The 26,444-nt window shown below is 42.3% G+C and overlaps 1 protein-coding gene across 1 annotated transcript; it reads right to left on the bottom strand.

Moving 5' to 3' along the window:
- Positions 1-4,099: 4,099 nt before the first annotated feature.
- Positions 4,100-25,293, bottom strand: TMEM31 (transmembrane protein 31). The gene is given in 3 exon segments (XM_068533445.1): positions 4,100-4,504; positions 5,029-5,153; positions 25,195-25,293. Coding segments are annotated over 2 exon segments (507 nt in total). The 5' UTR covers positions 5,131-5,153; positions 25,195-25,293.
- Positions 25,294-26,444: the final 1,151 nt, after the last annotated feature.

Here is a 26,444-nt window from a genome sequence, read left to right as displayed (position 1 = left end):
ATGTCAAAGAGTGTTCTTCCTATGTTTTCCTCTAAGAGTTTTATAGTGTCCAGTCTTATATTTAGGTCTCTAATCCATTTTGAGTTTATTTTTGTGTATGGTGTTAGGGAGTATTCTAATTTCATTCTTTTACATGTAGCTGTCCAGTTTACCCAGCACCACTTATTGAAGAGACTGTCTTTTCTCCATTGTATATCTTTGCCTCCTTTGTCATAGATTAGTTGACCATAGGTGCGTGGGTTAATCTCTGGGCTTTCTATCTTGTTCCATTGATCTATGTTTCTGTTTTTGTGCCAGTACCATATTGTCTTGATTACTGTAGCTTTGTAGTATAGTCTGAAGTCAGGGAGTCTGATTCCTCCAGCTCCATTTTTTTGCCTCAAGACTGCTTTGGCTATTCGGGGTCTTTTGTGTCTCCATACAAATTTTAAGATGATTTGTTCTAGCTCCGTAAAAAATGCCATTGGTAATTTGATAGGGATTGCATTGAATCTGTAGATTGCTTTGGGTAGTATACTCATTTTCACAATGTTGATTCTTCCAATCCAAGAACATGGTATATCTCTCCATCTGTTGGTATCATCTTTAATTTCTTTCATCAGTGTCTTATAGTTTTCTGCATACAGGTCTTTTGTCTCCCTAGGTAGGTTTATTCCTAGGTATTTTATTCTTTTTGTTGCAATGGTAAATGGGAGTGTTTCCATAATTTCACTTTCAGATTTTTCATCATTAGTGTATAGGAATGCAAGAGATTTCTGTGTATTCATTTTGTATCCTGCAGCTTTACCATATTCATTAATTAGCTCTAGCAGTTTTCTGGTGGCAGTTTTAGGATTCTCTATGTATAGTATCATGTCATCCGCAAACAGTGACAGTTTTACTTCTTCTTTTCCAATTTGTATTCCTTTTTTTTCTTTTTCTTCTCTGATTGCCGTGGCTAGGACTTCCAGAACTATGTTGAATAATAGTGGTGAGAGTGGACATCCTTGTCTCGTTCCTGATCTTAGAGGAAATGCTTTCAGTTTTTCACCATTGAGAATGATGTTTGCTGTGGGTTTGTCATATATGGCCTTTATTATGTTGAGGTAGGTTCCCTCTATGCCCACTTTCTGGAGAGTTTTTATCAGAAATGGGTGTTGAATTTTGTCAAAAGCTTTTTCTGCATCTATTGAGATGATCATATGGTTTTTCTTCTTCAATTTGTTAATATGGTGTATCACATTGATTGATTTGCGTATATTGAAGAATCCTTGCATCCCTGGGATAAATCCCACTTGATCGTGGTGTATGATCCTTTTAATGTGTTGTTGGATTCTGTTTGCTAGTATTTTGTTGAGGATTTTTGCATCTATATTCATCAGTGATATTGGTCTGTAGTTTTCTTTTTTTGTAGTGTCTTTGTCTGGTTTTGGTATCAGGGTGATGGTGGCCTCATAGAATGAGTTTGGGAGTGTTCCTTCCTCTACAATTTTTTGGAAGAGTTTGAGAAGGATGGGTGTTAGCTCTTCTCTAAATGTTTGATAGAATTCACCTGTGAAGCCATCTGGTCCTGGACTTTTGTTTGTTGGAAGATTTTTAATCACAGTTTCAATTTCATTACTTGTGATTGGTCTGTTCATATTTTCTGTTTCTTCCTGGTTCAGTCTTGGAAAGTTATACCTTTCTCAGAATTTGTCCATTTCTTCCAGGTTGTCCATTTTATTGGCATAAAGTTGCTTGTAGTAGTCTCTTAGGATGCTTTGTATTTCTGCGGTGTCTGTTGTAACTTCTCCTTTTTCATTTCTGATTTTATTGATTTGAGTCCTCTCCCTCTTTTTCTTGATGAGTCTGGCTAATGGCCTATCAATTTTGTTTATCTTCTCAAAGAACCAACTTTTAGTTTTATTGATCTTTGCTATTGTTTTCTTTGTTTCTATTTCATTTATTTCTGCTCTGATCTTTATGATTTCTTTCCTTCTGCTAACTTTGGCTTTTGTTTGTTCTTCTTTCTCTATTTCCTTTAGGTGTAAGGTTAGATTGTTTACTTGAGATTTTTCTTGTTTCTTTAGGTAGGCTTGTATAGCTATAAACTTCCCTCTTAGAACTGCTTTCGCTGCATCCCATAGGTTTTGGGTCGTCGTGTTTTCATTGTCATTTGTCTCTAGGTATTTTTTGCTTTCCTCTTTGATTTCTTCAGTGATCTCTTGGTTATTTAGTAACGTATTGTTTAGCCTCCATGTGTTTGTCTTTTTTACGTTTTTTTCCCTGTAATTCATTTCTAATCTCATAGCGTTGTGGTCAGAAAAGATGCTTGATATAATTTCAATTTTCTTAAATTTACTGAGGCTTGATTTGTGACCCAAAATGTGATCTATCCTGGAGAATGTTCCGTGCGCACTTGAGAAGTACGTGTAATCTGCTGTTTTTGGATGGAATGCCCTATATATATCAATTAAATCTATCTGGTCTATTGTGTCATTTAAAGCTTCTGTTTCCTTATTTATTTTCATTTTGGATGATCTGTCCATTGGTGTAAGTGAGGTGTTAAAGTCCCCCACTATTATTGTGTTACTGTCGATTTCCTCTTTTAGAGCTGTTAGCAGTTGCCTTATGTATTGAGGTGCTCCTATGTTGGGTGCATATATATTTATACTTGTTATATCTTCTTCTTGGATTGTTCCCTGGATCATTATGTAGTGTCCTTCCTTGTCTCTTGTAACATTCTTTATTTTAAAGTCTATTTTATCTGATATGAGTATAGCTACTCCAGCTTTCTTTTGATTTCCATTTGCATGGAATATCTTTTCCCATCCCCTCACTTTCAGTCTGTATGTGTCCCTAGGTCTAAAGTGGGTCTCTTGTAGACAGCATATATATGGGTCTTGTTTTTGTATCCATTCAGCCAGTCTATGTCTTTTGGTTGGGGCATTTAATCCATTCACATTTAAGGTAATTATCGATATGTATGTTCCTATGACCATTTTCTTAATTGTTTTGGGTTTGTTTTTGTAGGTCCTTTTCTTCTCTTGTGTTTCCCACTTAGAGAAGTTCCTTTAGCATTTGTTGTAGAGCTGGTTTGGTGGTGCTGAATTCTCTTCGCTTTTGCTTGTCTGTAAAGCTTTTGATTTCTCCATCAAATCTAAATGAGATCCTTGCCGGGTAGAGTAATCTTGGTTGTAGGTTCTTCCCTTTCATCACTTTAAGTATATCATGCCACTCCCTTCTGGCTTGCAGAGTTTCTGCTGAGAAATCAGCTGTTAACCTTATGGGAGTTCCCTTGTATGTTATTTGTCGTTTTTCCCTTGCTGCTTTCAATAATTTTTCTTTGTCTTTAATTTTTGCCACTTTGATTACTATGTGTCTCGGCGTGTTTCTCCTTGGGTTTATTCTGTATGGGACTCTCTGCGCTTCCTGGACTTGGGTGGCTATTTCCTTTCCCATGTTAGGGAAGTTTTCGACTATAATCTCTTCAAATATTTTCTCTGGTCCTTTCTCTCTCTCTTCTCCTTCTGGGACCCCTACAATGCGACTGTTGTTGCGTTTCATATTGTCCCAGAGGTCTCTTAGGCTGTCTTCATTTCTTTTCATTCTTTTTTCTTTAGTCTGTTCCGCAGCAGTGAATTCCACCATTCTGTCTTCCAGGTCACTTATCCGTTCTTTTGCCTCAGTTATTCTGCTATTGATTCCTTCTAGTGTAGTTTTCATTTCAGTTATTGTATTGTTCATCTCTGTTTGTTTGTTCTTTAATTCTTCTAGGTCTTTGTTAATCATTTCTTGCATCTTCTCAATCTTTGCCTCCATTCTTATTCCGAGGTCCTGGATCATCTTCACTATCATTATTCTGAATTCTTTTTCTGCAAGGTTGCCTATCTCCACTTCATTTAGTTGTTTTTCTGGGGTTTTTTCTTGTTCCTTCATCTGGTACATAGCCCTCTGCCTTTTCATCTTGTCTATCTTTCTGTAACTGTGGTTTTTGGTCCACAGGCTGCAGGATTGTAGTTTTTCTTGCTTCTGCTGTCTGCCCTCTGGTGGTTGAGACTATCTAAGAGGCTTGATGGGAGGCTCTGGTGGTGGGTAGAGCTGACTGTTCTGTTCATTGCTTTTTATTGAAAGAAAAGAATCAGAAGAAGACAAGAATGAAAAGAATAATAAGAAGCAGAAGCAGAAGTACGGAAAGAAGAAAGAAAGAAAGGAGAAGAAGTGTAGGGAGGAAAGGCAGATGGAAGTGGAGGGTGGAGAGGGCAGTGAGGTGAAGGATGATGGGTAGCCCGATCTCTTTGACATGGGCCTTCAGGTAATGGGACATATCATGGGAAGCTTCTTTAAAAACCAGAAGAAATTCAGGATAAAACTGAAGAACAGCAGGCAGTTGATATGGGTTGGCAACTCACTGGATAGGCCATGGAAGGACTCCTGGAAAGTTGACTGCTCCATTGGTGGATGTTGCAGGTGTCCTATGTGAAGGCAATCGACATCTGGATGGCTGTGTGCCTCCTCTTTGTGTTCGCTGCCCTGTTGGAGTACGCTGCTGTCAATTTTGTCTCCCGTCAGCATAAGGAATTCATGCGACTTCGAAGAAGGCAGAGGCGCCAACGCATGGTGAGTATAACTAGGGAGGGGTCCACTTCCTTTCTCCTTTGGACTCCTTCCTCCCTACTACTCCTCCCACAAACCAAGACTCGACCTAGGCTGCAAGGACTAGACAGGCAATCAGGACCCTGGATTCTAGTCCCAAGCTGGTCACAAATAAGCTAAGTACTTTAACCTCTTTGATTCCATTTCTTTTTCTGTCCAGTGGGACATTAATTCCTGTGGGGCAGTCTAGCAGACTGATTAAGAGCATGAACCTTGTCAAGTTAGTTAACATCAGATTGCTTTGAGAATAAGTAGTGGTTGCTCCTGACTCTCCTCCCACCCAGGAGGAAGGTACCCCAAGTTGTCATATACTGTTTGGTGGTTAAGAATTCAGATCAGGCATTGTTGCCTTTCTAGGGGAGCATTATAAAAGGGTCCCCATAACTAAACTGGAATTGAAAAACCACCACTTGCCTCTTCTGGCTGTTGGATTTCTTCACCTTGATCTTCATTGGGCGCATCAGAGTTGTTGGGCATGAGCTGTTGTTCTCCCTCGCTCTTGTTTGTTAACCCCATTTCTTCTACAGTAGAGTGATCACCTGGGGAAATAGAGTAGGGGTCTTGTCATCATGACAACAGAGGCAGTTCTTCCTCCCCACCATTGCCCAGACCATAGGTGCTAGGTACGTTGCCATGACAAGAGAGGTGCCTGGGCCACTCTCATAGAAGCCAGTGCCCAATTATGAGCAAAGCTAAAAGCCTTTGCTGAGCTACATACTGGCCACTTAATCATCAGACACACAGAGCTCTGGCCTGTCTTGAGCTCTGACTCCTTGTTTTCTGCCTTATCTGGAGGCTCCAAAGCCAAGGGGCAGGCACATATGACCTCTGGGGGGAGAGGAAACGATGTTCTATCTAAGCCCACTGGCTCTAGCCTGTCGGGGCCACTCTAGCACTAAGGTTCTTCTCTCTTCCTAACATCCCACCTCCCACTTCAGCTGCTCCTGGAGTACCCTTACCATATGTCTGCACTAAAATTATCCTCCGGGATTTCATGTTCCTTGCTAAGGTCCCTTTCTGCTGAGGGCAGGGCTCCTGCCTCATCTAGTGGTTTGTCGGAATTTATCAATTCTTGCCTGGCTTCAGTCCTTGAGCTGTGTCCTGGGAAACACGCCCTCTAGTGGATTGATCCATAACTACATCTCCTTGAGCAGGACCGATTCTTCAAGAGACCTAAAAGCCTTCGTATCCGATGCTGAGACTTAGAAAAACTATATGGACTTGGCAGAAGGGCAAGAAAAGTAGATGCACCCTTTTCTAAGCTAACTGTCCCCACCTCCTTTTTAGCTGTGTCAAGCCTGCCCGCAGGTACCAAAATCTTATCTTTATAGGGGTTTTGATCTTGATGCCTTCTCAATGCCTACCTTGGGAAAGAAGAGCAGGCTGCCAACCAGTCCCAGCGTCCTTTTGCCAGCTAGATTGCCTGTGTGGGTGTCCCAGCAACAGAAGACTGCTGCAGTTACTGTAGAGCTACTCCAGGTTGACACTAGTCCCGCCCCCTTCCCTGCACCTCTCCAACCTCCAACTGCCCACAGCCTCTCCCCTCCTGGTCATGTACAGGGTGATCCTGATCTCATAATGAAATCTGTCATAACCAGTGCTCAATAATTTTAAAGTTATAACATCAGCCTGGGCCCTGCTTAGGCACCTGGATCCTGCCTCAAAGTGGACTGGGCTTATGATTAATGTAAATAAAACCTGAAAACCAAAACCTGTGCCATTAGTCCTGCCCCTTTTTGAGTTTCCTAAAGCCACTGCCATCCTAGAAGAAATGTAGCAGAATCCTAGAGGTCACTGAGCAGGCTGAAAAAGTTGATGCAGGGTTAATGCATTTCTAGAACCTCTCTCTGGGCCCTGCTGTTCCAGCTAGAGGGGCAGTTTTTAGTCTTGAGAGGAGCCCTCTTAAGGGAGAGAGAGAATCCATATGATCTTCAGGGATCCCTTAGTCAAGAGCAAGTTAGGAGTATTCTAGAAGCCAGCCAGCTGTTCATCCAGCTCCAGACTTCATTCTGTTCTTCTCGAATCTCTCCTCAACCACCCATCTCCACAGCATGGTGATCTCCTTCCATGTCACGGTCTAAAATATTGGGCTGGCCAAAAAGTTCGTTCGGGTTTTTGGGCAACCCAATAGCTCAATTTTTTTCCCCAGACATTTCCACTTTGTCTTCCCAGCTAGTCTAGAAACCCCACAGGGAAGAGTCTGTCTCTCCTTTTTTATAATCTCAACAGGCCCTGGAACCAGGTTCTAGACACAGCAGCCACAGAATCTACTCCACCAACCTTTGCAGGCTGATTGGCAAGGGCTCTCTTTCAAGATGGAGAGAGAAAAAGCCTCACCATTATCAATAGAATAACTTGAAAAATGGAAGAAATTTCAAAATACTGCCAAATCCTCTCAGGCGCTTGATCCCAGAACCCTGCTTGCCTCTTTCCATCCCCCAGGACCCTCCCCCATTCTCCAATTTCCTCTCTCACTTCAATATATATCACTCAATATCTATCCCTCCTTCCCATCTCCACTCCTCATCTCCCACACCGTGCATTCCCGCCCCAGCTTGGTTTTGGAATATCTTTCCTCTCTAGCTCCCCAGCCCTCCTCCCCTATATATATCTGCCACAGAAATGTTCTATTTCAACAGCCATGGAAGCCACAAAGTGGAGTTTAAGCCTCCGTTGCCCCTTCCAAACACACACACACACACACACACACACACACACACACCCTTCAGAATTTGGCCTAAATAGGTAATACCTAAATCCAGGACCCCCACCCTTGAATTTTAGGCCACTCATGTTTGCTCCCCCAACTACAAGTGGTACAACATGTTAAAATTAAAAAGAGCCAAGGGTGACATTCTATTGGCCATATTTTCTCTCCTGTGTGAAATAGCTTTTTCCAGCCGAGGAATATTTCCCAATAATTCCCGTTAGATTTACTGTGATTGGAGAAAAGGGGAAATAATTAGATCTATAGAAACAGAAAGAGCAGTTGGATTCAACTTTCTCTTTCAGAGCTTTTTGCAAACAGATATATTCCATGCTTATATCCTCTGGCTGGAGAGCTGAGAGGATCAGGATGAGCAGCAGGGAACAGGGAGTCTGAGGGACTCTGAACTGGAAAGCAAAAGGAAAAATCATTTTATTTACCCCCTCATTTTTCACTTATGTGGGAGATATTTTGTTTGCCTCTGGTTCTTCATCTGTAAAATGGGTCCAGCACAACCTCTCTGGTAGAAACAGTGTGAAAATGAATTACAGAATACAGATGAGGTGAGCCAAGGCCTATGGTGACAGGTTATGTAAAGAACTTTGAGGAGAGAACTGAGGCTGCCTCACCACAACTCAGGGTCAAAGCACCACCACAGGAGTGAATTGCCTCTGGCCTACACATGTACAACTCTCTCCACAGAGACTGGCAAAATCGAGGATTGAATAGCAAGGCTCTCTGGTGGGCAGACTTAGAGAGACCCTTCCCTATGCCAAAGGTGCCACTCTTTCTAAAGGCCGAAGGGCATCACGCCCTTGTGCAGGGGTGGCGCAAGGAGTAATTGCTTTTTCTGCCAAGTACTCTGTAGCTAAGATTCTCTTCTGAGTAGACTCTTCAGTATGAGATCCTGAGAGGAGGCTGGCTTCATGAGAACAAAGCCATTCCCTGTCCTGTACTCTGAGGCATGTGGTTCATCAGTCCATTCATTCATTCAACTAATGTCTACTGGGTGCCTATTGGATGCCAGCTCTGTGCTAGGTACTGGGGACACAGCAGTGAGCAAGACCGATGCCCTTTCCCACGTCTGTACTATGAGCCCACAGGAAGCAGAGAAAGAGGTGGGATCTGTTGATAAATCTCTGACCTGAGCTTGTCTGCCTCTGATGCCCAGTGACAAGCTAGGCCTTCTAGTGCTGTCTTAATCAAGGCTCACTGGGACCCACCACACCAACGTCTCATCGATGAAACCACTTTTCAGTGGGTTACTATAGCTACAGAGATCTCATTATAAACATCCTATGATGTCCTTCTAACTGCATAGCATGTGTAAAATCTACTTTTATCTACATTTTATGTATATCGGTCACATCCATTCAACATACATGTGCCTTATTCTGTTTTAGTACTGAAAGTCCCTAGTCTCAGGAAGCCCTCAGCCCTGGACAAACTGAGAAGATAGTTGGCACCATCCCACAAGGGGGCACTTCACTTCAGGTTATTTCTTACATAGCTGAAGCTTTTACTCCTGTAAACATCAATACTTTACAAAATTATAACCATCTTTGAATGAAGTATTTCTAGGTTTTGGTATATACTTACCTGTCCTCTGTGTAATTTCCAGGCTGTGAACCACCACTTCTGATGGTGGTATGTCCTTTGGAAGTAGCCAAAATTGGGCAGGTTTGGGTTATATAGAAACCAAGAGTAAATAGGCTCTGAGTGGGGCCCTGAAAGGCTCTTATATGAGTAAAGTTCTCTCTGTTGATCACTCAGGGGCTTTGGTTCTCTCTCTCTCTTTCTCTCACTCTCTCTCTCTCCCCCCTTTTCCCTCTCCTTCTCCCTCTCCATCTCTCTCTAGATCTCTATCTATCTATCTTTGTGGCCTTACCTTCTGGCTCTCAGCTGTGTTATAGCTACTTAAGGTTGTCAGCTGTCATTTATTAGACAAACTTTGTGTAGTTTGCTACATTGCTTAATGCTTATATAAAAACTTACCTCTTCAGTGTTAATGTGTTCATCAGAATGCATATATTGTACATGAATGGAATGTGTATTGGGTAATAAATGTTACCCTAGTAGCACACGTATCTGCAAGAGCATGATCAGCTTTACAATAATTCAGATAGCCCACTAGGTTATCTGAAACTTTTGGAATTTTCAGCTTTAAGTCGAGAGAAACATTTTTTTAAAGATACTATGTGCAAGCAGAATTAATTTTGCAGCTTTTGGAAGTCATTAAAGTCAAGTTTCCAAGTCTAAATATCTCAGCTGTGCTTTCTAAAGGTTTCATTGTTCTGTTTATTCTGTTTGTTACCAGTCAGAGATAACTTGACATTGAGATGTCCTTCTCGCTGTGAGGTGGCACTTCACTGGGTTTTAGATGGCTCTAAATGATGTTATGCATTTTAAAAAGGCTGCTCGGGGCTTATCTGTGAATGGAATCATAACATATACCATCCATACCACGTATAGCTGCTTAACATACATCTATCTCGTGAGTAGTTTTGTGGCCATAAAAAAACATGCAATGGGCCTGTGTACCCAGCCACCCTGTCTGCACAGCACCACCTGAGATATTTGTGTGGCCTGGTCTCTATTCCTCTGCCTTAGAGCTGTGACCTCAAATTCTGCCTTTTCTTCCACGTAATTCCAGGAGGAAGATACCACCCGAGAAAGTCGCCTTTATTTCCGTGGCTATGGCCTGGGCCACTGCCTGCAGGCAAGAGATGGAGGTCCAATGGAAGGTTCTGGCATTTATAGCCCCCAACCTCCAGCCCCTCTTCTAAGAGAAGGAGAAAACATGCGGAAACTCTACGTGGACCAGGCCAAGAGGATTGACACCATCTCCCGGGCTGTCTTCCCTTTCACTTTCCTCATCTTCAACATCTTCTACTGGGTTGTCTATAAAGTGCTATGGTCAGAAGATATCCACCAGGCACTGTGAATAGGAGCTAAAGAGTCCAGCTGTTGGCTTCCTGCTTCCTCCTGGGTGGGCTTTCCCCCTGCATTAGATTCCATCAAGGGCTTGAACAGTTCCTTCCTGATCTCCCACTCAGAACTCCAACAGCCAATCCCCAAGCTATGTGGGTCTACAATGCAGGAGGCCAATGGTGGCTTTACTTAGAAAGATGGCTTACCTACCCTAATTCATATTTTCTCCATACTATCCCATTTCTCGTGAGAGTAAGGTTTGGCCATGTTCTTGGGGCCAGGATGACCTTCTTCCCTGACTGGAGCTTCTCTGTTTTTCAGTTCTCTGGTGGAGACTATTCAGACCACTGCTACTAGATTCTGGCATTTGTCATCTTAATCTGCACGAATCTTTGCCCTGCCACCTCCCACCCAGAGCCTGACCTTTACTGTGCCCTCTGTACCTTCTACCACAGGCTCAAATAGGGAGTCTTTCCCATCCACAAGTGCTGCCCTGTGTGACCCAGTCAGGTTTCCTTGACTGTGGGAGGAAGGCCAGGGGATAGATTCCCCACCGCTCAGCAAGGTTGGAACAGTCATCGGCTGCACTGGGGTAGGGCATTGCTATATGACCCAACAGAGAGGTCTTCAAGCTTCCTTGGAAGCTCAACACTGTCAGAATGAGGTCAGAAATCTTGGACTCTCAGAGAGACCACCCTTCCACATCTACCTGAATTTCCTGGTCTCAGAAATATTTGTTTTATTCCCTAACTAACTAACACGGCGGCAGGGTGTGTTTGACTGCTATGGAGTGTAAAAAGAGAAAAATGCTTAGTCTTCAAGAAAGTTACTCAGCGATGCTAGAAACCTTTTAAGAAAAGTGAGATCCAAAGCAGTAGGACCTAGGAGGAGTACAATACAGAAACTATCCTCAGAGAGTCTTCTGTTAGCTGTGCTTTTATTTGTTTCTTCTTTTTCTCCAAAGTCTCTTTATTTCCCAGGACCCCTCATTTCCAACTTGCTCCTTTTAGTAAGCAAATAATAGTGCCATGTAACCTTGTCTGGGATAAAGTGGGCTTCAAGGTTCCTAAAGGAGGGAGGAACTAGGTATATAGAGGGCCCCTATTCTGGACAAATATTGACTTGGCCAATCTCAGGATGGAGTTGTAGAAGTTAGAAAAACATAAGTTGGAGTTATTTCTTAATCCTTCTCTTGCTTCCTTTCTCCTTCCACAGTGAGGAGGGGAAGCAGTCAGTTGAAGCTACAAGAAATGTCAGAATAGAGAGGGTGTGAAGGGCTCATCTCAGGCCTGACATACCACTGGGACATGGGGAAGCATGGGCCTGGTACTCTGAGTCCTTTGAAATGACCCACTGTGAAGAACTGAAAAAGGGAAGATTAACGTGCTGAGCTAAACAACTGGAAGACAGACGTGATCAAATGATCTCTAACATCTTGACTTTTTCTCTGGACCTACAATAATTAACTATGTGAGTCTAATCTCTCTCTCTCTCTCTCTCTCTCTCTCTCTCTTTCTCTCTCTCATCTTCCTCCTTTCCCCTCCCTCCTTTACTCCCTTTCTCAAAACGGTGTTCAAAATGGAAAGTCAATAAATCCAATGACCAAAGCAAATCCTATAGTCAAACCAAGAGCTCAGCTTCTTTCCCCCTTTTTTCCTGTTGAGCTTGGCTGCTCTTTCCTGTTCACTAAGATACTCTTCTTGTCTCTTGGCTTTGAGGAGAGCATTCTGGGCTGATCAGGGTAGCTGGACCAGAAATTAATCTTATTGAAAATATTAATTATGACTCTGGTGGCCAAGGAGATTCAAAACTAAAGGACTGGCTAAAGAAAGGAGATTAAATTGAGAGGGCAAAGAATCCCTGTTTTCCCATTTCTGCCCAGGTAGTGCCAATCAATGAGAGGCCACAAGCAATACCCCTTTGAAAGGAGCAGAGAGTATCTCTTTGATACTCTTTATGGTGGGGCTGGGGTGTCAGGCTGCTGCAGCCCGAAGGCGGGGGTAGCGGGGGGGGGGGTGGACTATGGAGATGAGTTTATTGCACAGAGCTCTACTTGTTATAGATCTTGTCCAGATGGGCCAACTGCACAAATCTGCCCTGTTGGAAGTCTCAAGAACAATGCTTTGGAGACAGCTACAGCACTGAGCAATAGAGCCTGCCCAACTGGGACTCAGCTCAGGGCATCAGCTGGTGCTGGGAGCCAAAGAAGCCAAAGTACCAGCCAACATAATAGCCCAAAGGAGTTCACAAAGCTACTCAGAAGCAATGCCAGGTGGAAGGTACTCTCCCTCCCCATCGGAGCTGGCAAGTGGAGAAGGGAGACACAGGGTGTCAGAATTCGGTGCAAATAGCTTTCATTTTCCTCACCCTTCCCGCACAAGTTTGGGGGCGGGGAGGGATGCGGGTCTCACTAGAAGTGTCTGACACCTAGCAATCCATTGCAATCATGGAATTCTTGAATTTGGACCCTTCTTACAGTGAGTTGGCAGGAGGCGATATAAGAGACTCATTTGGAGGTCATTTCCATCTACCGTCATTCTGATAGTACCCACCGCTAGAGATCCACACTGCTTTCTCCCTGGATCACGTATGAAATGATTTTAAGTTTTAAAACAGCATATTTTCTAAAGGGGAAAAACTTCCTACATAAATAAAGTGTTTTGGTGTTTTCATTAATTCTTAATATTTAATGTCAGTTAAATATTTTATACATATGTTTTTCCAGAGAAAGGGCTTTATTTCTTCAGTTGTTGAGGCTATCAGCGCCTTCATCTTCTCTTCAGTTTGCTCTGCTCTTTGGAGAGCCAGTGGTCTGTCTTCCTCTTTCCTCTCAATCCCCTAGCAGGGCCACTTGCTCTCCCAAATTTCACAGTCATACTTTTTTAAATTTTCTATGTTGAAGAAAGGTAGTGAATAAAATTTATTCCTTTTACTTTCTACCATAAGCCTCTTTCCCCACCTGTCACCAAAGAATTGACACTCTTCTAGCTGAAATGTTGACTGTTAACATTATTTTTCCTTTTCACTGAGCCATGCAAATATCCCAACTTAGTCCAGAACATATCACCTCCTAGGAATCTTTATATGTGTCCCCACTTGCCTCTCTCCATTCTCAGTTTACTATTATCAATGTTGTAATTATTATTAATATCTTGTCATTTCGGGCTGTCAAAATCTTAAATTCAAATTCACTATGTTGGGATTAAAGATCTTCCTAGGCTGCTTTGCTGGTGAAAAACAAATCAGCCAAACATGGGAACCACCAAGGGGTTAGGAACCCAGCTAGTATTATCCCTTGCTCAATGGAAGAAATGTAGAACAAGCTCTTTGAGGGCAGGGACTGCATCTTACACAACTTTCTAACCCACACAGATCCTGGTACATAGCAATGCTCAGTATGTATATGTAGAACGAAAGCATGACTTTTCATATGACCTATTATATACCACATTTCTATTCATTTGCTTTCCATTAACCTGTTGACCACAGAAAAATAGACTTGGAAGGGAACTTATAAAATCAAATAAAATTTACACACACGTGTGTATGCACACACACATAACCAAGCTGGTCCTTGGGTATAACAGAACCAAAGTTCAGAAGACATCAAAACCTGGTAAATTGCATTACTGAATAAAGAATGATGGCGATCTGAATAAACATTAATAATATTCTAAATAGGAAGACCAGTATCAAGCTATATTTCAAAACCAATCACCAAATGAAAACTCTGGTAGTGACAAGAGAGTACAGGAGCAGGGATTCTGGCAGTACAACCATCTGCCTCTCCCTGCTCCATATGCTGTCCCACCAGAGAGCCAGTCATCCCTGAAGGGATAGCAATTAGGCTGTTCTTTCCCACCTCACATTCCTTGCTTCATTATACTTCACATCTAGGATAGCGTTTATTTACAGTCTACAAACTTGGACTGGTGGCATCAGAACAGCTTGTTATCGAATCTTAGGCCAGGAGGAGGAAGGACGTCTGAGCCAGGGGCTTTCTTGCTCACAGAGCATTCTCTTCATGGAAGAACAAAGTACTACTGCTGTCATAAAGCCACCTGAAAAAGTCACATGAGAACTCAGCTATTGCTGCCCCACCTGAGTAGCTCTGTTTTTCTCAGTCTCTCCTTTCACCATGACGCTTTCTACAAATGCCCTGGCTGCATTATACCGTGTACATTACCAAGGAAGTACATGCTCTCGCTATCAGCTCCCTGGAATAAGGGCAATTTTTACTATTACTTAAGTTCAGGGAACATTTTGCCTTACAGAGCTGGATCTAGAAAAATGTGCACATATTGTCTATTTTAATAGCTACCATTCATGACAGTGTAGTGATTAAGAGCGTGGCTTTGGTACCAGACAGAGCCTGGGCTTACATTACAACTCACTAGATATGGGTTCTTGGACAAATGGCTTCATCTCCTTCAGCACCAGTTTCCTCCTCTAAGGGGTCATTTGAAGGCTCTGAAAGATCCAGCACACAACAACTATGTGGCCTTGAGTAAATCATTGAACGTTTCTCTGATTCAATTTTCACGTCTGTTCAATGAAGGTGATAACAGTACCTACCTCATAGGGTTGTTGTGGGAATTATATGTGTTAATGTAGATAAAGTGCTTAACTCAGTGCCTGGCACGTAGTAACTGCTCAACGAAGATTAGCTATTATATGACCAGACCAATCATCGTAGTCTGTCAGACTTTTAGCACATGGACCTGGTTGGAACTTCAGATTGCCATTTTGTGTGTCTCATCTTGCTGGGTCCACACTCACAAAAAAGGTCAAGTGAAAATCACCTCTCTTTTATATTTTCAGTCTCTCTGCTGTAACTGGGTTCTTCCTGCTGGCATATAACATGCTTATAAACTATGTAACCATGGCAAGTGGCTGAATCTCTCGGAACCTCAGCTTTTTCAGAGAGAGAGAAGGAGAAGAAGAAGGAGGAGGAGGAGGAGGAGGAGGAAGAGGAGAAGGAGGAGAGGGGGAGAGGGAGGAACAAAAGGGGAGGAGAGGGGAGAGAGGGAAAGTCTCTCCCATTCAAAATGAAAAATAAAAGTAAAAACTACCCTCTATTTGACCCTGAAGTTCTCTCTAGCTGTTGATTTATTGCCCTCCTTCCATTCATCATCAAGTTTCTTAAAGGGATGTCCTTATTAGACATTTACACACCTCACAGCTACCATTTACTCCTTAACACACTGCAGTCTATCCTCTGCCTTCTGCCCCCTCATTCCATCTCATGTTCCTCACACCGCCTTCCTATTTGCTGTATCAGGTCAACATTTTTCTGTCCTAATCTTTCATAACTTCCTGTAACATCTGTCGAAGCTGTCACACCTTCTTTGAAATTTTCTTCTCCCTTGGCTTTAATTCTCCAGTTTCCTCTCTCAGCCCTCTGGTCATTGCTTCTTGCTGTTCTCATTCTCCAGTATTTCATCTTTGGCTGTTTGCGTGCCTACTGCTTGGCTGTTCTCAACTATTTCCGTGGCTGTGATAACCTGTATGCTGATGATTCTCAAATTTCTATCTTCAGTTCCGAATCTCCACAGCTCTAGTCCTATTTTCCAATTCTCTGTTGAACATTCCGACCTGGGTGCCCACAAGGACCTCAAACTCAGCATGTCAAGAGCCAAGCAGCTCACAATCTCCTTCAAACTTCCTCCTCCATTCTTCCCAATCTTCGTGAGTGGCACTTCCACCTACCCAGTCACCTAAGCCAGAAACCTGGGAGTCAGCCTTGACAAGTCCTTCTTCCACGACCCTCAGATCAAATCAATCACCAAGTCCTGCTGAGTCTACCTTTCAAATATTTCTGAAATCTGTCCCTCCTTTTCTATCCTCCCGGATCTCATTTTGGCTCAGCTTTTGATTCCAGTATGATTTCCTATCCTCCACACTAGTGCCAATTTGACCTTTCTAAAACAGAAATCTTTGGGAAACTCTTCCTTGCTTTTCATCCTTCAATAGCTCCCTATTATCTTCAGGAAAGAGGCCACATTCCTTAAACTGACCTCCAAGAGATTTTCTGCTCTGGCCCCGGCCAGCGCCTCCAGCCTCTTCTCTCGTCACTCCCTCACCCGCCTAAATGCAAGCTGCATTTGACCAAGCTGATCCACCCACAGATCCCTGAACCCAATGACTCATCCTGTCTAATGCTCTGTGCCTTTGCACATGCTGTTCCATAGTCTTTAAATGCCCTCTTCTGACCTCTTCCACCTGAGGTACCCCTACTCATCCATCAAGACTCTAACCAGATATCACACTTTCACTCAAACTCTGGTGACAACTCCAACATCCAGACAGATTTGGGTTCTCCAATAATGCCTTGTACATAGCTCTATATTTGTACTTGAGAGATTATATAGAGTTTTTTTTGTTTCCCTCACACACAAATATGAGTTTTAAGTAAAGAATTATAATGTATTTATCTTTCAATTCCTCATACCAAGCTCACAGCATGAAATGAATTAGTTTTTGCTAGATAATTTTTTAAGTAGTGAGCACTTAAATTTTTTTTTTTTCCACTTCTTTATTTTTGTTTTTATTTCCATTACTCTAGGAGGTGGATCAAAAAAGATCTTGCTGTGATTTATGTCAAAGAGTGTTCTTCCTATGTTTTCCTCTAAGAGTTTTATAGTGTCCAGTCTTATATTTAGGTCTCTAATCCATTTTGAGTTTATTTTTGTGTATGGTGTTAGGGAGTATTCTAATTTCATTCTTTTACATGTAGCTGTCCAGTTTTCCCAGCACCACTTATTGAAGAGACTGTCTTTTCTCCATTGTATATCTTTGCCTCCTTTGTCATAGATTAGTTGACCATAGGTGCGTGGGTTAATCTCTGGGCTTTCTATCTTGTTCCATTGATCTATGTTTCTGTTTTTGTGCCAGTACCATATTGTCTTGATTACTGTAGCTTTGTAGTATAGTCTGAAGTCAGGGAGTCTGATTCCTCCAGCTCCATTTTTTTGCCTCAAGACTGCTTTGGCTATTCGGGGTCTTTTGTGTCTCCATACAAATTTTAAGATGATTTGTTCTAGCTCCGTAAAAAATGCCATTGGTAATTTGATAGGGATTACATTGAATCTGTAGATTGCTTTGGGTAGTATACTCATTTTCACAATGTTGATTCTTCCAATCCAAGAACATGGTATATCTCTCCATCTGTTGGTATCATCTTTAATTTCTTTCATCAGTGTCTTATAGTTTTCTGCATACAGGTCTTTTGTCTCCCTAGGTAGGTTTATTCCTAGGTATTTTATTCTTTTTGTTGCAATGGTAAATGGGAGTGTTTCCATAATTTCTCTTTCCGATTTTTCATCATTAGCGTATAGGAATGCAAGAGATTTCTGTGCATTAGTTTTGTATCCTGCAACTTTACCATATTCATTAATTAGCTCTAGCAGTTTTCTGGTGGCAGTTTTAGGATTCTCTATGTATAGTATCATGTCATCCGCAAACAGTGACAGTTTTACTTCTTCTTTTCCAATTTGTATTCCTTTTATTTCTTTTTCTTCTCTGATTGCCGTGGCTAGGACTTCCAGAACTATGTTGAATAATAGTGGTGAGAGTGGACATCCTTGTCTCGTTCCTGATCTTAGAGGAAATGCTTTCAGTTTTTCACCATTGAGAATGATGTTTGCTGTGGGTTTGTCATATATGGCCTTTATTATGTTGAAGTAGGTTCGCTCTATGCCCACTTTCTGGAGAGTTTTTATCAGAAATGGGTGTTGAATTTTGTCAAAAGCTTTTTCTGCATCTATTGAGATGATCATATGGTTTTTATTCTTCAATTTGTTAATATGGTGTATCACATTGATTGATTGATTTGCGTTTAAATTTTTTAAATTAAAAACATTTTTAAAATTTTTCAACCGCTCAATTGCAGCATTAGTTCTCACCAACTATACTTACTTTGCAAGGGTTGTGTCATGAAGGACTATACTATCAAGGTAAAAAGCATCCTTGTAATATTTTCCTTTTCAAAGCACTTAAGTGGTATGTCATCCTCAGAGCAAAGCTTTTAGGTAAAATAACTATGTATTCATGCAAGAGATGAGGAAATGAGGCTCAAAGATACCAAGTGACTTACCCAAGTCTCTCAACGAGTTAGTGACAAAGCCAAAACCCTATTTCTCAGTTTTCCTGTTTCTCAGTTTAATGTCTTATTTACTGGGCCAGGAATTTTAAAAGTCAGCTTCAAGGAGTCCTAGAACAGGTAACCACCTCCTCTCCTCCCCTCACATACACACTGTTTGCACATTCAGTCAGAGTAACTCTACTTTCAGCTGATATACCTACTTCACCATAATACTTCATTTGGGGTAGGAGTGGGGGGAAAGAGAGTTTACTGCTGCTTTTATAATTTGGAGGGAAAAAACTGCATTATCTAAATACAAATTTCAGAGGTAATCCATTTAACAAGTCAATGGGTGTTACAACTGTATTATTTGGATACTAATATAGAAAGACCTTGTGTTTTAAAAATAAGCCAAAATGAAGGGCAGTCATGACAAAGGAATCTAACATTTGGGCATCTTTCTGACTCTAAGCTCCTCCTCAAATTATCAACTTACAGAAGTCCTGAATTCTTATCAGCCTCTCTCCCCTTATACTTACTAACAATGCCTTGTTGACTGATCTGTCTTATCAGTCCTCAATTTAACACTAATCGTTAACTACTTCAGGCAGTGAGAATCATTGTTATAAATACAGCCTTGACTATCAGGAGGGCAAGAATGCTTGGGAACTTTGGTCACAGCAGCACATTTGCTATCTTGACTGCATTTACCACTATTCCCACACAGAGAAACAAACAATTGGCTCTTTTAGAAAACTAATCTCTCATGGGATTTTCCCATAAGGCAACTGGGTCAATGGATTACAATGTCTTAGAATTCTAGATGCCGGCACAATAGAGCTGGAAGGGCCTTCCCAGGTCATTTTGTCTCGTCTGCTCATCAGACAACATGGGGACACTGAGGGCCTGATAGGATAAAGTCCAGGCCCTAAGTGTAACTAACTCCCTTTTTTTTTTTTCAAATTAGTTGAAGCTGTTAAGGGAAAGGATGGAATAGAAAGTGAGGGACCAAAGTGTATCATAATTTATTAGCTCCAGAGACTCATTTCTGAGACTGCTCTGACAAGTTGACTACAGCAGATTCAAGGCCAAATGGAATCTGTAGCTGAGGAAACTGTCCCTGTGATACCATTCAGTCCCCAACCTCTGCCACGTTAATCCATTTGCTGATACCCACATTAGATGTCCGAAGTCCCCATAGAAAGAGGATAGCACAAATCTTGCCAACACTTAGGATGGTACAGGTGTAAAATGGTGATGCCAAGCTCCAAATTCTACAAACTCAGGGTATCCTTGTCCAGGGTTCTTTTGTGAATTTATTTGTGAAGCCCTTAGTCTTACACTTCTTTTACCCTTTCCCTAATGGAAACATACCTATTATCACCCATTTGATTAGCCTAAGCTTCAAGCTGTCCTTTAAGGAAGGAAATAATGTGACTTTTCACTAACACATCATTATCCTTCTTTGAAAAATACTCCATTGACTTTGGAGTTAACCTTTCCTGTCCCATCTCTTAGAATTTCAAATTTCAGATGTATGAACCCTATTCACATAAGGCCACCTAACAGAGTAATGAGTCATGGAAATTAATCTCATTCATGTCTATCTGCTACTTATATATTCCTCTCTCTCTGATACCCTGGTGGTGGATTCATTTTCAGGGAAAAGGATTCAAGGGAAAGAGAAAGGGTAAAAACTAATGAATATATCTTCAAAACTTCATTGGCACTATGTTTGATGTTATCCCTCAAGCAAGAGATAACCAGTTAGGCCTGTAGCTACAAAACAGTATCCATTGCTTCCCTTTACTCTCCCTTGGGGTGGGGTCAGGGGCAGGAGTGCACTGCCTCTCTGACATCCCCATTTGTTATGTTCCTAACCACCTGGGAACCAAATCTAAGATGAAAAGGAACCATCCCCTGGCATTAACCTCTACCCCAGGCTGAAGGTGGGTGCTTTATGATGACCTTTGGAAGGTTTCTTGGAGCCACATTTTTGTTTCAGCTCACTTCAGGGGGCAGGCCAGCTCAATTTTTATTGGGAAATCTAATTGCTTTTCCTGTGATTCCTTGAGTTCCTTCACTCTGTTTCACTCAAGGGGTGTACACTGTAGGCCCGTTTGCCTTATTAGGTACAACCTCATAAGGCTGAAGAATGGCTACTACCTGACTGCCCTTCCAGACATTCTTCACCCTGCTACTTAGCCTCCTCCTGGAAGGGTGAAAATCTAGTGCGGATTGGCATCCATTCTTTGTGTCTCACTGAGTCCCCAGTTTCGCAGAGGACTAACCCCTGAGATTCAGCTCCTTTGCAGGCTCTTAGTGCCCTAAAAAATCTCCCAAATTGAGCCCAGGTAAGGCAAAGTTCTTCACTCAACAATTTGAGCGTATCAACTGAGTGATCAGTATGAGAGGTTCACTCAACTGTGAACCCCATTAAGGTAGGAATAAGGCCTTCTTCACCTGTAGCTAAGAGCACAGTGTTTGAAACAACCGAGATGGGCAATAAATGCCAGCCCAATGAACAACCGCACCTGTGAAAGTAAGTGCATTTGGCCCTACTGCTAAATCTCTCCGGTTGGAAGGACCAAAGAGTAAGTTTTCTTGTGTTTTTGGAGGAGGGAGTGGTGTAGGGGAGCAGGTAAGGAGGGAATATGAGTCTACAAGATAATTGGGAGGATAGGGTTCAGGGTAAGCTGAGGTTGGAGTTGGGTATTGTTAGTCTGAACTGGCTTTTTGTTTTGTTTTCTTCAAGTCAGTGTTGGACTTCCCTGGTGGTCCAGTGTTAAGACTCCATGCTCCCAACGCAGGGGGCAAAGGTTCAATCCCTGGCTGGGGAACTAAGACTCCACATGCTGCATGGCACGGCCTTAAAAGAAAAAAAAAAGTCAGTGTTGTCTAATGATTTCTTCATCCCATAATCAAAAGCACTGAAAGTTTTTTAAACTTTGCCCATAGATGTGAGAACAATCTCTTCAGCTGGCTTTCATCTATGAATATTGCCTCATCCCCCTTGGATTCATTCATAAATTTTTGTGGAGCACCCACCACAATATGCCAGGCACTGTACTAACTACGAGGGCAACACAGTGAAGAAGAAACTTAGCCCCTGCCTCAGAGGGCTTATATTCTGGTGCAGGAGACAAACTGTAGTAAGTTAGTGGAGAATAGTAAAAGGGAAAAAGTATTATGAAAATATATAAGAGGGAGAATTGACCTGATTATGGTAGAAGCTGGGGAAGAGGTGTCATGGAATGCTTCCCTGAGACAGAGACATTTAAGATATGACCTGAGGGGAAAGTGAGAGGGAGGGAAGCAGGAAGGACATAAGAGGAGGGAAAAGAGAACAAAGGGAGTTTTTAAAAGGAAAAAAATGAAACAGATTTGCATTTTGCCAAGAACGTTCTGAGTCACAGTGTGGGAAACAAATTGTAGGGAGACAAGAGTAGGACATGACATGAAGATGGCAAAGGAAAAAGGGGAATGTAGTGGGTCCAAGGGGAACGTAAAGCAAGGGCACTTCACCTGGTCCTGAAGGTCAAAGAAGGCCTCTGTGAAGAAGTGACATTTCAGGTGAGACCTGAAGGCTGGGTTAGGCATGGTGAGGAGCTGGAGGGGGTGAGGAGTTGAAGAGAATCTCCATCACAATAATCTTCTGCTTTAGCCAAAGCAGTCCTTTTTGCTAATGCTTTGGTCTCAACCTGGAATGCCAAGTGCCTTTTCTTTCTAGTCAAATCATGTCTATCTTTCTAGGCCCTCTCAAATCCCACCTTTTCTGATCACACCCAGATATGGCTTCTCTTGCTTCTAAACTCCTATTCCATGTTTGTCACTTAGCGTTTAAAGATACACTATTTAGTGTTGTTATTTAACTTTACACATAACCACAAACTCTTTGTAAGCTCCTTAAACTTATGAACTGTCTTCGATTACTTTGGCATCACCCAGGGTACCTAGCTCAGTGATGAGCACATAAGGTACTCACTGAATGAATGAATGAATGAATGAGGCACTAGAGCCCCTGCAGGCCTCCTTTAGTAATTCACTATTATCTGTGAAGCTGACAAGGAAAAGGTTTTCTTTCCCTACAAGATTTCTGCTACTTGCATCCAAAGACCTAAGATTCGAAATCAACAGCTCCTTCCCACTGGTCACTGCTTCTCACCCCCCTTCCAATCCTGCCCCCTCTCCCACCACCACCTTCTATTGTTTCTTCTGTCTTCTGGTTGTCAGCCAGGATGAGAAAATGGTCTAGCTGTCCTCAGAGACTTACACCAGCCTGGACTGCTCTGCAGTGCCATGAAGGGCCAGGACTTTTGTTTACAGCTGGGACCATGGTGAGGCGGTGAGCACAGCTGACAGCCCCACGCTGGAGCAAACATCAATCTTCTTCTGTCCTCTCAGCCAAGTTTCACAGACCAGCTCTATTGAAAACTGGCTGCACCCGCCTGGGTCTCACTGACATCCCACCCACAACTCTGGCCTGGGAGCTGCTGGGTGAATCTTGGCTTTGTACCTTTTAGGCACTGCCCTTGCTCTCTTCTCTGGCCCCAGCCTCTAATCATGCTACCTCAACTTTAGGGCTTTGAAAGAACTTGTCCTCCTAGGTCCCCACACTCCACAGTGCCCCACCTCTCCAACCATATCTTCTGACTCCCACCAGTGCACCAACACCCTTGCTTGCTCAGTCGAAGTAAAAACACAACAACAACAAAAAAGAACCAAACCACCCAGTTTTCAAAGTGTACTTTTATTGAGCCTGCCTTTCCAAGCTGAGCAGACAAGGTTCCAGGCCCTTGGACGCTCGCGTGCGTATGTAGTCTTTGCCTTCAGACGGCTTTCCCACTTGTTTTAAAACCTGCAAATCAGATGGGGCCTGGAGCCTTCAAAGACTATCCTTTGAGATCCCAAGTGAGGGCCTCTTTGCCACATATTCTGCTCCCTGGTCTCCTCCTTCCCTAGCACCTTTGCCCTCTCCAGCACTCACCTGGGGTGAGAAAGAAGCGCCTTCTCTTGCCCCCAGGTTCTCTTTGCCTGTGTTTCTCTGCCTACTGGCTAACAGTTTTCACCAATTAGCTGAGGCCTGTTTCCTGGTTTTCACCCTCTCCCCACTCCCAAAGGCCCGAGGGAGATGATTCACTTCTCTCACTTGCAGTAGCTCATTATAGCAACACTTCTTCAGGGATCCGGTAGAGAGGGACTGCAGACCGGAGGAGTCTCCCCTTCTAGGAGACCTTCTCAGGATTTCCAGCACAGAGGCTTTTTCAATCTAAAATACCCCCCCTCCCCATATTTTTACATGGTACCTTCCTACTAAATGTTATCACCCAAGCCCTTGGTTAACAGAAGAGAATCCCATGTGTGTTCTCCTTCCCAGGACTGATGAAGCACTTTTAATTTTTCTTTTTTTTTTTTGTCTTTTTTAACTGTTTTATTATGGAAACCTTCAAAAAAAACCACAAAAGTAGGAAGACTAGTATAATGAACCCCCATGTGCCCATCATTAAACTTCGACAATTTAAAGACACAGCACTTTAAGTGCTACTGGCTTGTCCTCTTTAATACGACAGCTGAAATTTTCAAAAGGCATAGCTTTTATCATTCCCAGTAAAATGGGGACTGTGAGTGCAGGTTATAAGCACGAACACAGTTATCTCTGAAAAAGGGCTCAAGGCATCCTCTCGAGGCAATGCTCAGATTGTAGGAGTCAGTATACACTGGGGGAAATCAGTCCTCATCTCTGTTGGTCGATGTGTACTACGGATGAGTTGACATGATGATTCCAAGTGAGGTGTGTGGTTCACAAAGCCATACATTTTGGTGAATCGCATGCTAAACTACTGACTCAGGAAGGGGAAACCAAGGGATTGTGTGCAAGTCTGGCATCCCAAGGCCACTCGAGGACTACACTGATTAGATTCAGGTTCTCAGTCATTTGAAGTAACCTCTTTCTGCCACATGGATGGGTCAGTTGGAGCAGGGCGGGGGTTGATTACAGAAGAGGAGAGGAGCTAGAAGAGAACAGATACCCCTAAAAGGATAAAACTTTCCCATGACTAGTTCCATCATTGGCCCTGTCTATCATGGGCTAGCAAACTAGACTGATCCAGACTAATTTGCTGAACTTGTTTTATGAAATCCCTATAGAACAAGGCAGGTACAAATAGATAGAAAAAACATTGTTATTAAAGAAATACCATTTTGCTTAGCCTTGAAATATTAGGTTTTTAAAAAACTTTTAAATTAACCAAGCATTCTTTTAAAAATCATCCAATAAGCTAGTCAGAACCAAATGAAAAAATATCAAATTAACCTTAAAATGGAGCAATTTCATCTACTACCCAGAAGCCATGGGAAGATACTGGTGTCCCTCTCCACCCTCCAGAAGACACTGACCACTACCTTCCAGACCTAGCCACGAGGTAAGACAAGCAAGGCCAGCAGATACTGTTGGGCAGGGCAGGTTGTACCCTGCACAAGGGTACCCAACTGAGAGGGAACAAGTGGAGGCTGAAATTCATTCTTCAACTGCCCTGGTGGAGCTCCAATACCCCTGAGAAAGAAAACATTTTTCTCATTGTTCCACTAGAGTGGACACATCTCTGCAATTTGTCTGCCCCCAGGTGGCACATGTTTCTAATTAGCACAAAGGCATCATATGAGCAAATGGTGGCCTTGAAAATTAACTTAGAGATCTTAGAGCCATCAGGTGTTCTGTGAAGGCTGCGACCATAAATAGCCTGTTTGGCCTTGGGCCTTGAAACCAAACATTGACCAAAGCTATATTTCCCTTCCAGTTGACACAGATTGTGAAGACACTGATTCAGCTGTAAAATAAAATGGAAGAAAAGTAACTCACATTTTCTGAGGATCTAATAAGAGTCAGGAGTCTGCTGAAGCTTCATCCCACTAGTAAGTGGAAGGGGCAGGAGAGTATTCACATTTGAGAGGGTTCCATGGCATAATGGGAAAAAACATGGGCTCTGAAGTCACAGAGAAGTCTGAATCTTTGGTCTGCTGTTTACTAGTTGGCAACTTGAGTAAATATTTAACTTCTCTGGGCTTCAGTGAGGAGTCACTAAGATAACTGATGTAAAGAGCTGAGCATAGTGCTGCCTGGCACATAGGAGGCATTCAGTTCCTATGTCTTTTTCTGCTACTACCCTGACTCCAAATTTAATTCACATTATTCACACCCGTGGCCTTAGGACCTCACTCAGTAGAGCATAAGGACAGGTCTACCAGACAGAATACTGGAGGGAGAGTCAGGAGACGTGGGTCCCAATGCCAGATATATCCGCTGTTATATAGTATATTGGGTAAGTTACTCCCCTCTCCGGACCCCATCAATAAAACAGGAGAATATACCTAGCTCTGACGCTGAAAGGCAAGAGCAGAGGAAATTACTTTTCTTGGGCACCTGCCATGAAATATACACTAAGCTAGGCCCTTTTACATACCTTATATACACTAAATCAGCACTGTCCCATAAAACTTTCTGATGGTGGGAATGTTCTATATTTGTTGATATCTAATTTTGTACTAACACTAGCCATAAGTAGCTACTGAGCCCTTGAAATGCGGTTAGTGCAACTGAGGAACTAAATTTTTAATTTTACTTAAATTTAACTAATTCAAATTTAAATACCTATGTGTCTAGTGGTTACTGTATTGGATACTGCAGCTCTAAGATTATGAAGCAGGAATATTTGTTCCCATTTACTATATGTTGAAACTGAGGCTCAGAAAAATTAAAGAACTTGCTGAAAGTCACATAAATAGTAAATAACTAAATCAGATTCAAAACAAGGAGTAGAAAGTTTAGCAGGGTAGTACTGTCAGATACACCAGGAATTACCTAGGCTCTACTACTTACAAGTTACATAACCAAAGAGAAATAATTATAGTCTCTAGAACTCACTTTCATCATCTATAAAATAAGGATAATTATCACCTAATTTATAGGCTTATTGTTGAGATTAATGGGTTAGAGCTATATATAGAGTGTCGCTTTCAACAACTGTCTTTCCTCACCGTCCTTTTTCCTCCCCCACACATAGAAGAGGTTTAGACATAAACTAAAAAAGATAACTGTAGGGTAGAGAGCAT

This window comes from Eschrichtius robustus, chromosome X, assembly GCF_028021215.1.
Source record: "Eschrichtius robustus isolate mEscRob2 chromosome X, mEscRob2.pri, whole genome shotgun sequence".
Taxonomy (NCBI): domain Eukaryota; kingdom Metazoa; phylum Chordata; class Mammalia; order Artiodactyla; family Eschrichtiidae; genus Eschrichtius; species Eschrichtius robustus.
Note: the sequence above shows the minus strand (reverse complement) of the source record. Positions and strands in the feature narration are given on the sequence as shown.